Genomic DNA, 17,030 nt, shown 5'->3' on the forward strand with positions numbered 1-17,030 from the left:
ACGGGTATCCACCATATTACCTCAATCATTGGGCTTTAGCTCCATCCCCCTCGATGTTTTAAGAATTATTTTCCTTATCAAACCCTTGGTTAAAGGATCCGTCAAATTTCTTTTGGACCTTACATATTTCAAGAAAATAACACCATGTTTCAACAACTGTTTAACTGCACCATGTCTGATGCGCATATGTGTCTTCTTTTTTCATTGTACACACTGTTCTTTGCAATCCCAATTGTCGCCTGTGAATCACAATATAAAGAGATTGGTGTAGCTTGTTCCCCCCATAATGACACATCTACCAATAGATTTCCTAGCCACTCGGCTTCTTAGCCTCACTGTTGTCAGTTACTCAGTTTGCATCACAACATACTTCTAAAACAATAGAAAATTTATGAAAATGCAGATACAATCAATAGTACCTCTCAAGTACTTTAACAAACGATGAAGATCATTCCAATAGGGTTATGAATATACCTACTCAATCTGCTAACAACATAAGCTATATCAAGCCGAGTATAATTCATGAGAAATATTACACTACAAATTACGTTAGTATATTCAATTCGAGAAACACTAGAATTATAGGGAGTCATCATAAGAGCTACATCAAAGCAATCAAACTTTTTCTACATTTTCTCAATATAATGAGACGGACATAAGGAGAAGCCATTAACAATTTTTTAATCCCTAAAATCACATCTGCTTCTCCAAAATCTTTCATTTCAAATTGAGAAGATAAAAAAGTTATTTTGTCTCAATAACAACATTCAAATATAGGGCCAAATATGAACATGTCATCCACATACATACATATAATCACACAATCTTATCATACCATCCTAGAAAAACATAGGTGTTAGATGTATTAACAACAAACTCATTGTTTACTAACACATTCTTTATTCTTTAGCAGCCATGGTTAATAGTCATTATTATAATATTATAATAGTGTCACACCCCAAATATGGAGAGGCGTGGATGCCACCCGGTGCCAGACTCGGACCGAGTGTACCACTTTGTGTAACTGTAACTCTGGAGGAGTAACCCTCAACTTAGGTTGACGAGGCCTACCTGCAAACAAACAATACCAACCAAGGTCGACAAGGCCGTATTCTGAATCATTTGAACATAACATCAATCTCCCCTGATAGGTAAAAACACCCAAAAACGTGTGTATATATACATATACATATGTGTGTATATATATATATATATATATATATATATATATATGTATATATATATATATATGTATATGTATATATATACGCGCAGGCCGACGAGGCCGTCATGAGCGTCTACAAACAGCACCACCAAAAAGAACATACACAAGGGCTGGCAAGGCCGCTACACTGACATACATAATACACATGATACGTCTACAAGCCTCTAATACAGTAATGACTGTACTATGGTGGTGTAGGTTCTCTTTACTACTTCTCCTTTTGGAGGAATCTGGTCTCTCACTTGTGCTCATCTTTCTTTTCTTGAGAAACGATAGGTCACTGGGTTCCTCTTCTCCCCTCTCTTCTTGACTGCAAGACCCACATTTTCACTCCTATCACCTTCCAACTTATGGTCAAGAAAATGCTTATTTTCACCCATCATTTCTTTCTTTGAATTTTTTTTTATTGAGGGAGTCTATTTAATTAGGCTTGAAAAGGATTGTTGATGTTTGGTAAGAACTTGGTAACAAGACAGAGAAGTGGAGCGATTTGGACTGAGTATTGTATGAGAGAGATGTACAAATGAAGTCTTGTGCTTCGAAGGTTTGGGGAAGTGAAGAGAGAGAAGGATGAGAGGGATGTCCTTTAAAGAGGCTGAGGTGACGCTTTTGGAATAGGTGTAACAGAGGACAACAGATTGGTTTAAGTGTGTGGTGACAATTTGGCACAGGCACTATTTTGAAATTTCTTGGAAGAGGACAGGACATATAATTTATTTGGCAATTTCACGGTTCAAATACATTTATGAGTACGAAAGGATTACTTGACTTCGAGATACGTGACCGAGTCTCTGAATGGTAATTTGAATATATCAGCAATCACAGTGAACTGTGCAGAATTGCTATAAGGGCTTTGAAAAGGAGACCTTTTGACCTCAGTCTTGCATCGTGGAGCTGTCGCAATTTATCAATTTATGTTGACTGCGCTTTCTGTCTCCCACCCCTTCAGGCGATGTCAGTAGTTGGATTTGGGAACCCAAACCAGCTTAGGTCCTTTGTAGTTGTAGAAAGGATGGATCAATGTCCTTCTAGCCCACTCGGGTAGCATGTTCCTTTTCTTCCCCCGAGATCCTTTCTTTTGAGGACCTGTTCCTTTCTCTCTCGTTCCCTTCTTGATAAAATTCCTTTCTGTTTGAACAAATTCAGTTCTTATTTCACAGGCTTCCTGGTAGTGATCAGCTTGTCCACCGTGTGTGCATGCCTAGTTTTCCATATTGAAAGCATGATTGCTGTGAAGATTGTAGGGCGCCTTCTCCTCTACAAAGCCAAGTCTTCTTTTGCTGTTTCCATTACTCTTATTTCTAGCAGTAAATTCATCAGACAACCAGATCCATTTGAGAGTTTTGTTAAGATCGAACTTATCCCTTTCTAAGTCCTTCTTGAGCTGTTCATTCTTTTTAGTTTCAGCAGTGAGGTTCAGCTTTACTTTCTTCAGCTCCTCTTCAAGCTTTAAGAAAATCTTGCTTGCTTCTCCTCTTCTTTTGAAGGAGATTTCCTCATCTTTTCTCACTTGACTTTCCAACAAGATATTTTGTTAGTTTGTCTCATAAACTTGATTCTTCATATCTTTATCTAACACACACAAGTCCTCCCTATCCAGTTCTATTTCATCAAGAGTAAGATTTAACTCTTGTGTCTATGCGACCAGGGCGTGATACGCATCAATCAACATACCTGACAGTGATATGAGTTTCCTTTGAGGGTAAACTCTTAGGTTTTTCTTTATATCGAAGAAATTCACCTCTTTGTTCTCATCATCATCATCATCATCCGTGTCAGATTCAGCCGTGAATGCAAGGTCTGACTTATGCTCAGTTGCTCTATCATCAATTGCCATCATGGACAATTCCACTTTGTCATTTTCATCCTCAGACTCACTTGAGGAGTCTCCCCAGGTTGCAAGTGCTTGCTTCACAATCTCATCAGCGGCCTCTTTCCTTCACCGAAACTCTGTCGGGGGACCTAGTTCCTCTTTCGATCTGTCATAAAGCATCGTCCTACTTGTTTTGAGGACAGTCTTTCATGAAATGACTAGGTTTCCCACATATATGACAACAGTAGTCATTTGCCTTGAAGTTTCTACTAGAGCTTCCTGTTCTGGGAAATCCCTCACTTCTCTTGATCATTTTGTGAAATCTTGCGCGAGATAGGCCATTTCAGACTCGTCATCACTTGAGTCCCCTCTTGCAGCTTTGATAACTAGGCTCTTCACCTCAAGTTTTTCGGTCTTCTTCATGATCATCTTCATTTCATGAGTTAAGATTCCCAATAAGCTCATCGACTGTCAATTTGCTGAGATCCTTGGCCTCAGAGATAGCATTTACCTTGCTATCCCAGGAGTCAGGTAATACACCAAGCAACTTTCTTACCAGCTTGGTGGTTGTGATGACTTCTCCGAGAGAGTGAAGCTCATTGATTATGGAGGTGAATCTGGTGTGCATCTCATGAATGGATTCACTCTTTTTCATTTTGAACATCTTGTACTCATGTCGATCTTGGAGTTTTTTACCTTAGTTGTTCCTTCATGGGTAGGTTGAAGAGCTTCCCAGATCTCTTTGGCTGATGAACAAGCTGAGACTCGATTGTACTCATCCAGTCCTATTCCACACACGAGAATCTTCTTAGCTTTATAGTTTTTCTCCACCCTTTTTCTGTCAGCTTCGTTGTATTCCTTTCTCGTTTTGATAGTGGTCTTTTTACCGTCTTCACTTGTGTGAATCGGGATATAGGGACCGTCACAGATGACATCCCATAGCTCTGAGTCTTCATCCATGATGAAATTGTGCATCCTAGTCTTCCACCACCCATAGTACTTTCCATTAATCTGGGTGTCCGGTGAATGGCTAATCCTTTTCCATATTTAGTGGTTTTCCATTTCTGATTCTTTCTAGGTGTTAACCTTTTAGAAAAGTACTGCTTTCGAACCAATTTTTATAGGCTGTAAATCCGACCAAACACGGTATGGAAGGACTGGTTGTGTGCCGGTTCCCTTATGCAATACGATATGTAAGGACACGGGATGTTCTTGTGGAAACTTCTTGCTCAAGGGATTAAAAATCACGACCTACCCCAGTAGGATTTCAACTCCATTACACGAGCAACTTCAGATTACAATCGATTGTAAGATAGGAATTAACTCCCATAACTCCTCACCCTTATAATGACTCTTTTATAACCTAGGAACTAACCCCCGAGTCCCTTAACACTTGCAATACTCTGATTGCAACCAAACTCCACTTGACTAACTCTAGCCAAGGACGACTAATACACCTAGACTAACTCTAGCCTAGTGTACCACTCAAAAGCTTGTGGAAACACACTTCCAGCAAGTACACTTTGAGACTTTTCAAAACACCTACAAACAGCTTCTTAACACAGAAGAGTAGGTTTACAATTTAAGCACAAACGAACAAAAACTTACAACAACATAAAGAACTTTAGACTAAATTTGTGTCTGGATCGGGTTCTTCAGTTTTGCAAGTGACTTGTTCTTGAGAGAACTTGAGAACTTGTGACGGAAAGGATTTGCTCGATTTTGATTAGGTTGTCAAGTCAGCTCAATATGTTGCCATCGTGTTATATATATAGTGGGAGCATGTGGGATGGATAGAGACCACTCATTCACTTTGACCTAAAGCATGGGCCAACTCACAATTGTACTTGTATGTAGCAAGTGTCTCGGCTTTACAGCTATTCTCTACTGACGGTGCAAGGTGCACAGAGAGCAGGTTACAGACTAGGTTTCCATCTGGTTCTGAAATAGTTTGACAATCATCAAAACAAAAGGCACTTGGACTTATCAGTATGTATAATCGTAGCCCCGAAGGCAAGTGTGCTTCTATATAGACCCGAAGGCATATGTATGGTCAATAGCCCCGAAGGCAAACATCATAGCCCCGAAGGCAACCATAACTCTATACGTTCTATAGTCATGCTTTTATAGTTCTAACTATTTAGCTAACTCGGCTAATCATAAGCTCATTCCCAATAAAGGAGAAGTGCTACAGTAGGGTCATAGTAACCCAAGTACAACTTCTACGAATAGCACATCTTTATGCGAATAGTCGAAAGCAGCTCAACAAGGGGGAAATCATGCAAAATGAGAAAAAGGAATAGCCTTTACATTCCTCGATCTCCTTGTCTCCTCAATACTTTCAAAGCACCCCACAATACAACTCAATCTACATTAATTCAACATGGTCCATGATTAATGCTAAGAAGGAAGTTAGTTTGAATCTCTAAGTCAGTAAATTGTCTATATAAATTTGGGCAGCATCTCCCCTATAACTTTGACTTCCTTCAACTCCACACATCATCAAAAACAACCAGAGCAACACAACAAGAACAACATAAAAAAGAAGGTACAATATATTATTAACAAGTCATCAACATATCACGACGAGCGGCAAGCTCGGATTGGAACACATACAACCCTTGTCACCCCTTATGAATTTCTTACTTTAACTCAACAATATGTATAACATGATGAAAAGTATAATCATCCAATTTTCCAGCATTATATCTCACAAAATAGCAAGAAAATAGTCCATAAAGTTCAGCAATCTTAAAACTGATTTTTCAGATTACTAAAACACGTTTCCGACTTGCTTTTTCTTTTGAATTCGAGCAACACAACCAACAGTACATAATTAAGCCCCTTCTCGTAGAAACCTTCCATAAACCCAACTTAAAAATAAGTTCACAACACCCCAAAAAAGATGCAACAACAACAACAGTAATACTCATGATAAGCTTCTCAAACAATTCAACAAACACAACGAGCGGCAAGCTCGATTTACGATTAACGAACTATAGTTTAAACCATTTCTCTTTCTTCATAAACATTTTAATAACAATAAAAACAATATACTCATGTTACTTCCTCAATTTTCAACCCAAGTATCATAAGAATAACTTCCAAAATAGTTCAATATGCACGAGCACCTCAACAACAATTTCCAACCATTATTTAGCAAGTTTATTCATCATACAAGCTGTTGAGGGCTTAAATTCGTCCAAGCTTAAGTAAAAGAAGATAAAACTTATCTTATAACACAAGACCAGCCTTACACTTGAGCTTACTTCACAGCGAAGAAACCTTTAAATCATCAACAACAAGGAAGGACTTGGTTCCACTAGTTTTGCAAGATTTTCGAGGCTTGTTTTGTGTTGTTTCACTTTGGTTTTGCTCATGTGAGAGCTATAATCTTACCTTAAAAAATAAGAATCACTACAAACCTGAAGTCACTTCACTCGGAAGAATCCTCCAAAACAGTCACAAGATGAAGAACTACGATCTAGCAAGATCCATGGGATTTCTAGCATTGGATTCACGTTTTTATCTTTGATTTTGGTCTAGGGTAATGGGAGAACTCTTAGGAGAGAGCTTAAGGGTGTTTAGGGTCTACAAATGATGAAAAATGAAGTCTAAAACCTCAGCCACCGATTTATATACTTAAAAAAAAATAGCACCGTCTTAGTGGGTCCTAAAGGGAGCTGCTTGTGCAGTCTCGCGGAAACGCGAATATCTCTCTACTCCGACGTTATATCGACAAACAGTTTAATGCATTGGAAATTAGACTCGTAGACCTTCAATTGAGTGGGTATATCACCCCGTAACTTCAAGTATATTATGATAAAAACTCAGTGACATCTGACCCAAATTTCAACGAACTGATGAACGTATCTTGCGACGACTTTTGTCGACTTCTGTTTTACAACTCGTTTGACTTCAAAAACTTAAGATATGACTATTATGCGATTCAAATACTGAATAACATGACCTTCTTAGCATGTTAAGAACTCATAGTCTTACCCCAAAAGTACAGATTATAACATTCCCAACTTGCCGACTTTTGACGAAACTTATTTTCTTCGACTCGTTTAACTTCTAACCCTCTTGGTACTTGCTGATCATGATCTTAAACTTTTGTAACCTCCAAGGTAACATGATTAACTTACTTGTACGATTTCAAGGATGATCTCATTTCCAAGCTTACGGTAATTGACTTACGACGTACTTGACGTATGAAAATGCGGGATGTAACAAATAGACCCTTTATTAGAATTTGTAACAAACCACATTTAATTATCCATTAATAGCCTTTGAATTCTTGTATTCAAATGGCCACTATTCTATAATGACCCGCTTGGTCGTTATTGAAGCCTTCTACGGTCCATCTTCAAAACCAAGTTTCATGTGGGATGAAGGCTAAATTCACTTAGAAATGTTGCATAAAATAGTAATCGTGATCAAATCCTGAGAAACCAAAATTCGCTCGCCCGGATAAAAATCGTTCGCAAGAATGCGGTACAGAACCGCATGACAAGAGTTCCTTGCGAAAAAAGACCATCGCTGCAATGAAGATGGTAAAAATCAGAAAGATATATATAGCCTATTTCGAGGTTTGTCCCACTTTTTCTTCAAAACCCTATCCTAGGCTGCCTCCTGGAGATATTTGATAGAACATTCGGAGACTTTGTTAAGGTAAGCCCTCAACCATCTTTATTGCTAAGAATTCATAAAGATAATCCCGCCCGTAGTAATTTGCCCCTCAGGATTAATAAAAGAAAAATTATCCGTAAACGACTTAGAAACATTAATCACCACGGAATCTAGATTAATTATGCATGATTGATTTTGACTCTTGTTCTCGGGTTCGTGGAATTCTTAGAATTTTATATCAAGGCTTCGATTCGGAATCTGCGATAGGAGGAGACTTCACGGTGCCCATGATAGCTGCTCAGCATCGAGGTAGGTTCTGGTTTACTTTAGACTTCGATTAGTGAAACGTACATATGACATAGAATTGACGAGAGAAATCATGATTAGGTCTTCGGACAAGAAGTTCGGTTGGACATACGATAGGTTGACATTATTAGTATTAAAAAGGGCTTGTAGTAGTAAGAAACTTAGTTAATTGTCCTACGAGGGATATTATTGCTGTATGTGTAATCATGGAAGGTCTAGAAGGGTTGGGCTTGATGCGGTTATAAATTGATCTTAGTATAGGTTGGATTACGATATGTTAGGTGGCGCGTACTTTACTATAGTAATTTCCGTCATGGGTATGCATGATTAATATCGATTTCTAGTGTGACTTGTGGTAATTCGATTGGTACATCACTGATTACGAATCACTTCGTATTTATGATTTGATTATGTTCGACTAAGACATTATGGATAATATCTTGTAATGGAAATTACGAATAATACATTGCGGTGGATAATACTGATAATAATCGAAGATGGAACATATACATCTACGTAAGGCACATTTGACAGGGGGTGACGATGTGGCCTTGTTGTGAACTCGTGGTTCGAGGTTCGTTCCGGAACGAGTGGTACATGGATACCATGGGTCCCTTGCAGGTCATGGCTATTTGGGGAAAACATTACCATTTAGCATGTACGTACACGGTTGGTGAGAGACGACATTTATTTCATTGTACTTCCGCAATTATTTCCTTATATATATATATATATATATATGTTCTGTTTGATAGTGTTCGCGAGTCTTGTGGCATTATATTAAGGTATGACTCACTTTTGAGATTTCAAGAGTTGAATCCTTTCGTAGTAAAGTAGTTGTGGTTTTTCGTGTAGTTAATGTCTACGTCAGGAAAGGCTAAGAATGAAATATGTAAATTGGGTGTTCCGTTGTTCATGAGTTGTTGATATTTGTTATAAGGAATAATCTAGAATCGTTATATCACTGTGTCTGGCCATTAACTAGTAAGTTCGCTATATTGTGGGAAATAAAAAGGGGAATGTTAATCATTTCCGATAGGACGAAGTGGTACGAAGAGTTGTCCCTATTGCTTATTTTCGAGGTATGGATGTCAGAGAGTCTGCGAAATAGACGAGGCTGTTGGATTACGTTAGTCCTTTATATGTTATTATGTAAGTAATAGTGATAGAGGGATTCCGAGTAATTTCATGATAAACTGTTACTTAGTGGAAATATGTAGTAAGTGTAATCATTATCAAACAGATATGTTTATTCTGATTAATTTTTTGTTATATTGCATGAACTAATCTTAGTCGGCTTATGATGCTTACCAGTACATGTGGTGTACTGATACTACTCTTCTTTGCATTCCTTTTGGGGTGTAGATGTGTTTTAAAGTTTATTCCTTGGAGGTCTCGGTGTGTTGCGGTAGATATCCTCAGGCGACTTTGTGTATCTTCTTCCAGACAGAAGTTGTGTCATTATTTTATATTTTACTTGGACATTCTTGTATGTCATAGAAGCTCTTGTACACGTCTAGACTAGGTCCCGGGAATGTGTATTGTTAAAATTGTAAGGTGTGAATTTTACTAGAAAGATATTTTATTTACTTATTTTATTCACTATTGTTGGTATTAAATGGTAAAACGATTTTATGAAGGAAGTATGGGGTAAGGCTTCGCCTGCCAGGTGGGATAAGGTAGGTGCCCGCACGACCCGTAAATTGGGGTCGTGACAGTTCATTGATGAATAGCCTTGAATATAAGTTACAAAATGTTGAGAATTGGTTTGTAACAGATAGCCATCAGTCTCTTTATGTTCTTAGTACTCTTTAGACTCTTGTAGACCATACGTTGGAGCATCTTAAGCTATCCATATGATGAGATGGTTGTTCTAATCTATATATATTCAAACCTTTTTTCTTTTGAAAGAGACAACATCTAGATTAATTCACATTTTCAGTTATCAAACATACTCCACAAGAGACATCAAAATTATCATAAAGATTCACCAACCTTAAGATAATATTTAAATGTTAATACCATTTATTCACACAGTCAAAAATTTTTAGAACACTGATCAAGTATAGATATGATCCTTCCAATTTAACTATTTCACATCATTCCATAACTTTTAGTTTTACTCCACATGATCTTTTATGCAACAAATTCACGTTAAAATATAATGAAATTGCAAATAACTATAAGCATATCATATATGTTACGCCTCAAGATCATCACAAAATGAATCATCTACCCTATTTATATCACTAGTATTTCATAAGAAAAACAAGGGTAGATTCATAAATAAATAAGAGTGGAGTTGTAAGAAAAATAGAACCCGTTTTTGCCACTTTCTTTTCTTGTACTTTTGAGTTGTCTTTGTCTTCCCGTTGGAAAATGACAATTTCTTTCTCAACAAAATTATTTTTGTCTTGGTTTTCATAACTAGCTAATTCGCTGCCCATCGTCTCTGTTTTTATTATAATTAGCATGTCTCAAAAAATGCAGTTATTTGACGAAGATAACTGCATATGAAATTAAACAACGACCTTGAAGTGAACATCTCAGTAATAAAATTATTTGATGAACGAGAACAGTATATGAAGACAATATTTTTCCTTAATCAAAAGCTCACAGCTTGCTCTTTAACGTAATCATCGATTGATTATTAAATTTTGTAAAATATCCACCATCATTATCGCTAGTAATAAGGTCTTTATGTCCTTCAGTGGACAATCTTCACTTTGTTATTAAACTTCTTCCTCTTGAGTAAACTATATTTATTGAGCAAACAATTAAACTTTAACAAATACACATTAGTTTTCACGTGTATAACAAAAGGCACTCAAATAAAATCGAATTGTATCCTTTTTGCTCAAGTTGCTGAATTTGGGACTCCACGTTTGTTTAACCACATATTCCTTGATAATAAATATCTCTCATTTTTCGTTACGTGATAGCATAACAGTTGTTTGATTTTCACCAATTTTTCAGTCATGCAAAGTACTCAATCTATTTCATGCCACAACTTTCTTACCTTTTTTTAACCAAAAAAAAAATAAAAAAATTCTCATCTTTTTTTTTCTTTCATCCCCACTATTTCTAAAATTAAATAAAAGTTTTATTAACTTGTGGGGAACTCAAAAATACAATAGGCTCATAAATATGTTGGAAGTTAACACCAAAAAATCACCCAACCAAGATTTCAAATTAACATGAATTCTTTCTCTTTTGAATTTTGTTGGGATCCGACTTTCATATTAAAACATGTATTACAAGGAATCCAATCCATACATTCTTTTTTCATGACCACATTCTTAGAGAGGAAATAAAAGTATTTTTTATCTTTCATCACCAAAATATGTATAGAGTTATTTTACCTCTCCATATGCTATTGATCAATATTGTAAAAAATAAACCGCTTTCAAATTGTTGGAAATATTAACAATATTAATAAAAAAAAAAATAGAACAAAAGGATATAATCAACTTATCAGTTTAAATCGCTGTGTCGTGGCAAGCCACTACCTTGAAAGCGATTTCGGCCCGATTCCGGTACAAATCGTTAAGACCGGTCACTCCCCAAGGTTCCACAGCTCTTCCAAACACGTGCACTCGTGGCTGGAAGTTTGGAGGTTGCCAAAAACATTGCCCATAAACTAACTTGAGAAGAAGAGAGGAAGAAGATATTTTTGTGTATTTTATGTTCACCAATGTGACTTCTTATATAGGAGATTTACAAGACTTTTACATTTGTAAATAGGAGAGTTTACAGAAGTGTAGGAGATGAATGAAATTAATGGACCATTACATCAAATGGTACATAATTCATTTGGATGAATATGCATGTTTCATGTCCATGTAACGTGCTTGTATAGAATTCATGCATTTGGAATGAATAGGTTAATCTCCTTGTAACGCATCTATATCTTTTGCATTACACAAAATCACAAAAGGTAGGAATGATTTCAACATAAGTAGTTAATAAAATCTTTACACTATTACAAATTGTTGGACAATTTCGTAAATGATCACAGGTCTACCTTAAAGATAGCCCCTAGTTGATCAAGGTCACTCAATGCTAAAAAATAGAAAAAAAATTAATGAAATTAATGTACGAGTTATAAGTTTGTTACATATTTAATGCTAGAATTAGGGCTCCTCACTTAGTAGGCAACGACTATGGAAGTCCAAAGAAGCCCATAAAAGTTGTTAAATAGGAATTATATCACTAAATAGCTTAGAGTATTAGACTGGTCATTTGGTAGAATGCTAATTAAAAGGAAAATGGGAAAAGGAAAGATAAAGGACTGAGAAGTAAAATAGTTAAAGTTGACATTCTTATAGGTTTCCCAAAGCTATTTCTCTCCCGCATTAGTAACCAAGTTTTAACCCCAACTAAGGCCAGCAGAATGACTTTAAAAAATAAATAACCATCCAATTCGATCCATACATATGGATTGAACAACTGATCCTTTGAAACTAGACCAATTATGACTATTATTTATATTACTCACTGATATGGATATCAGTGAGTAATTATCATATCCCATTTGTCTGCTTGTTACTCATGTGTCATGAGTTCCTCCTTTCTAGGAGTCTAATCGTATTTTGAATTTTAAATTATGTTCTCACTTGACTATTTCTGAATGCTTTGTACTTCTTTCTTTTGTAGTCATCATATTTTCTTTACTGTCGTATTTCCTCTTTCATAACTACTTTGCTTTGCTGCACTCGTGTCTAGGGTCTTCCAGAAACAAGTTCTACCTCCACAAGGTATGTGTAAGGTGTGGGTACACTCTACTCTCCCCAAACTCTACTTGTAAGATTACACTGGATATGTTATTGTTGTATCCGTCGGTTAACTCATTTTTTATCCGTTTAAATATGAGCAGGTCGGATATTTTTTCTGTTTTTGTTTAACTCATTATGACCTGCTCATTCCAATTCGACTCGCCCATTTGCGACTCCTAACCCAACACACACAAACACAAAAATAAATAATACTAGAAATTAGTATTAGATGTCTAGATTCTAAACTTCAGGAATCATTTGGCAATTTTATCTTTATTCATCTTAAGTTTAATCATAGCTATATCCCCTTATATAATTTGATTGTTTCAGGCGATGTAACTAAAAATGCTTGTGCAATAATTTTTAATCCTCTTATATAATTTTTAATCTAAGTACGTGTGTAATTATATTTCTTTTCATATCGTTTTTTCTAAAATCTGAAATTTAATTACAACAATGGCAACAATGGTATGTAAAAAATTTAAAGAAGCCAAAGGAACACACAAAAGAGTGGCGGCTAAACTTTCTTGGGCAATTATGTATATTCCTACACTACTACAAACTCCAAACAAGACTTTTGACTTTTAATTGCAACAGTCAAGGCTTCACATGTAAACTCCCTCGGGGCTCGGGGGAACTTAAAAAGAAAAACATAGAAACATAACTCTATGACTCTTTTTATTAAACTTTAAATGTCATAGGACTGGAAAAAAAAAATTACCCGATGATAAATTACATCATTAACCTACTATAGTATTAGGTTAACGGTGAATCCAATAAAAGAAAAAAAAAAAAACTGAAAAGTATTTGGAAGTTAAAAAAATTACATGTATACTAGAATGTAATCAACTATCTGTCTGTGTAAACTTACTCACATTTATGATAAGAGAGGATCAAGTCGATAATTAGCATATAAAAAATAGTCAATTTATGAGGAATTCTAACTGTACCGGATATGCTGTTGTATATATGGTATCATCAATCTTTTCTCGCAATATCTGTAGAAACCACCAAGGAAGGTGCATAAGTAGGATAGCTTTGATCTTTATTAATGAGGGAAGATATGGCAGCTGCGACAGCAACCCTAAACTTAGGATCACAAGCAATGACACTCATATTTTTTTCATGAGCTAGTGACTTACTATTATTATTTCCTTCAACTTTTGGTCCCATAAAGTCATCTAGCTTAGGACCAGCAAAAATATTATTATTCACACTTGTATTGCCTTCGTAGTTGCTTGGTTTAGGCATCCAAGAATTGCCCAATTTAGCTGCTTCTGATAGTGATGTGTTTGAAAAAGAATTAACAATTGGAAATTGATGATGGACACTAGCATTTTTGGTTTGGTCAAAACGAACACTCTCTTTAGGGTCAGGCTGGTAGTTAAGATTGTTTCTCAGATTGGAAGTATAAGGAGGAGAAGAGGAGTTGATGATCTGGTAAGGAGCATTATGGTAAGGCAAAAATGTTTGATTAATAATATTGGGTGAATCTACCAACATGAAGGAGGTTGCTGCTGCTGTTGAGGCCATTGTTGTTGCCCCAACAGGAAGTGGATGGTTATGGATTCCTTCATATGTTGTGATCAATATCGACATGTCCTCCTGACATCTTTGTACCTAATTAATAATATCAAAACCTTAGTAAGTCTAATCATGCAGACGATACAAATGACAATATACAGTTAGTGGCTGATTCAAAATTTAAACGCCGTGGATTCTGATTTGAGAGAGTGAGTTCTGCCGAACCCGTGAATCAGTTGTTGGATTCGCCACTATGTACAGTGTTTAAAGTGCCATAATTCCAAAAGTTAAGTCAAGGATTTAGCTAACCTGCTTTCTTACTGGGCATCCAGGAGCCACAGTGCAACGATAATAAGCTCGAGGACAAGGATTTCCTTTCGCAATTTTCTGACCATATTTTCGCCATTGGCAGCCATCATTCATCTAAGAAAGAAAAAAAAAATTTAGTGATTCTGCATGGTATATGTTATCCGTATATGAAGTTTATGTTGATATAGATGCTAAATTACCGTGGCAGCTTCACATCTTGCCCGGACTGAAACCCTAGCTTTTCTGTTGGGGGTAGAATTCACATGACTTGTCAAGTTGGTTTCTGTTGGAGAAAATATAGTTGTTGTTGCATCTTTTTTTTGTTCTTCTGTTTCTACTTTGCTTGTATTACTGCTACCACTACGTAGCAGTGTTAAAGACAACCCTAATTCACCATCTTCTTCTTGGGATTCTGCTGATGGTGTTCTCTTATTCATATCAAAGTTTCTAGGACTTCTTGCATAACTATTTCCATTCAGTGAAAGAAAATCTTTAGGACCCTTCAAGAAAAAAGAACATAACATAATTAAACAGTTCATAACTGGATTAACTTTAGATAACAAATTAGGATTGAATTATAGCTCAGATCAGTATTAATGTTTCAAGATCTATGAACAAGAAGGATCCCCAAATATCCATATGTAATATGTAGAAAATTAATATAGATGACTAGATAGGGTGAAGCTACTAGCTGAAGGAAGGTGGTGTTAGCACCCCTTATTTCACTTAAACAGAAGGGAGAAAGCTGACTTTGAGAAGAAGGAATTCTATTTTGATTAGCTTCTTAGTAAATGATAAGCTAAAAAGAAACGGCATAGCGCTATGTGAAGGTCGTTAGGCCTTAGCACATCCATTTTCTTGTGTATGTGCAGCTAATTAAGGTTACCTTCTTGTCAATGTTTTGTTGAGTAATTGCAAATTTCATTTGTAAATCATCATAGTCTTTCATTGTTTGATCTACTGCCTTCCTTAATACCTTGTTCTCCTCTTTCATCAAGTTCATCTCCTCCTGTAACACCGAAAACTAATATACAAAAGACAACATATGATATATCAGTAGTCATCATCAATCAAGCACTTACTAAATATAATGCATAAGAAAGTACTTCAAGAAAATATTACGAGTACGTAATTAAACGTGTACCTTTTCTCTTTTCATGTTTTCTCCTAATTTTTCTTCTTTACGTTGTATTTTTGAATCAACTTGTGATAAATCCCTTGACGAATTGTGTGATGGTTCTTCATGATTAAGCTTCAAGGAAAGATCAATTGTCTCCATCTTCTCTTGACTTCCAATTTTGCTGCTGTTGTCCATAGGGAAAGAGAGAGAGAAAAATTTGGCTATTAGATGTTCTGATATTCTCCCTATCATTATATATCTTTCTTAAAATTCGTTATTTTGTGCTACTTTTGAGGCACCAAAGTCAATTCCCTCGTCTCAAACAAGTATAATTAGACATATGAGGACGCATCTGAGTATTGACTTCAAGTTGCAACTTTACTTAATTAACCTATATTAGAATAAGCTAAGTAGTACTCCCTCCGTTCACTTTTACTTATCACGTTTTGACTTTTCACATTGTTTAAGAAACAATGATTAAGATAGGTATTTGACCACAATACCCCTATTAAATGGTGTATAATTGTATTGGAGTTGGGAAAATGATTTGAAATAAGTAATAAATGCTTGAGGCAAAATAGGAAAAAAAAAATTGTCTTACCTTAATATGTGAAAATTGACAGGTAAAAATGAAAATCTATAAAGGGAATAGTGGACAAGTAAAAGTGAACGGAGGGAGTAGTAAGGCAAGACTAAGATATAAATACGGTTGACAGTCTGGCACACGTGATCAATATCCTTATAATGAGAAGTATTGCAAATAACTTGATTGTGGCTTCATTTTTGTCCTCTAATTTCAATTAGTTCATACAAACGACAAATACTATCACTAATACTTAGACTTTTAAAACCGTCCAGTTATTGAATTTGATATTTTCTAAGTAGTAGTATCATGTTTCCACGTGAAAATTCAAACCCTATTGCAAAAGTAATCAAAGAGATGTAAAAAATGGGGGCATCGGTGATCGGACTATCGGAGTTTAAAAAGTAAGCCTAATATACTAAACAGATTGCTTCATTAAAACTTATGTAATACTATAATAGTAACATTGCGAGAGTTTAGTGTACTGGACTGCTTTTTTAACCAAAAGGCATGGGCCTTACAAAGATGACTTCAAACGCAAAAATGAATTGGACTCTTAAACACCCGATTTTTTTACTGATATTAATATAACCATCTCTACTAATTTAATATACAAAAGTAGTTGAAACGAAAACTTTACTCTAGAACAGGCCAAAACTTGACGATTTTGGGTAATGAAGTGCCAATTAAAAAAAAAAAAAAAAAAACATTTTGGATAAAACAGAATATAATTCGCATGATAT

At 35.8% G+C, this 17,030-nt stretch overlaps 1 protein-coding gene across 2 annotated transcripts; it reads right to left on the bottom strand.

Moving 5' to 3' along the window:
• Window positions 1–13,333: 13,333 nt before the first annotated feature.
• LOC132051059 (probable WRKY transcription factor 9) lies at window positions 13,334–15,936 on the bottom strand. Of its 2 annotated transcripts, XM_059442360.1 has the most exons (6): window positions 15,729–15,936; window positions 15,471–15,608; window positions 14,785–15,084; window positions 14,585–14,698; window positions 13,894–14,371; window positions 13,334–13,749 (listed from the first exon to the last, which is right to left on the bottom strand). In XM_059442360.1, the coding sequence occupies exons 1-6, from the start codon at window positions 15,897–15,899 to the stop codon at window positions 13,730–13,732; spliced, it is 1,221 nt and encodes a 406-aa protein (XP_059298343.1). In that variant the 5' UTR covers window positions 15,900–15,936; the 3' UTR covers window positions 13,334–13,729. The 2 variants fall into 2 exon arrangements, with proteins under 2 accessions (XP_059298343.1, XP_059298342.1); XM_059442359.1 differs by having other exon boundaries at window positions 13,334–14,371.
• Between the last annotated feature and the right edge of the window lie 1,094 nt (window positions 15,937–17,030).

Source organism: Lycium ferocissimum, chromosome 3 (genome assembly GCF_029784015.1).
Source record: "Lycium ferocissimum isolate CSIRO_LF1 chromosome 3, AGI_CSIRO_Lferr_CH_V1, whole genome shotgun sequence".
Classification (NCBI taxonomy): domain Eukaryota; kingdom Viridiplantae; phylum Streptophyta; class Magnoliopsida; order Solanales; family Solanaceae; genus Lycium; species Lycium ferocissimum.

What these genes read in the sequence shown, in the direction of transcription:
- LOC132051059 (XM_059442359.1), bottom strand. Translation starts at nt 15,899, where the DNA reads ATGGACAACAGCAGCAAAATTGGAAGTCAAGAGAAGATGGAGACAATT. An exon ending in CAAGATGTGAAGCTGCCACG is followed by an intron (nt 14,699 to 14,784) that starts GTAATTTAGCAT and finishes TTTCTTTCTTAG; the next exon opens with ATGAATGATGGCTGCCAATG. An exon ending in GATGCCCAGTAAGAAAGCAG is followed by an intron (nt 14,372 to 14,584) that starts GTTAGCTAAATC and finishes ATTATTAATTAG; the next exon opens with GTACAAAGATGTCAGGAGGA.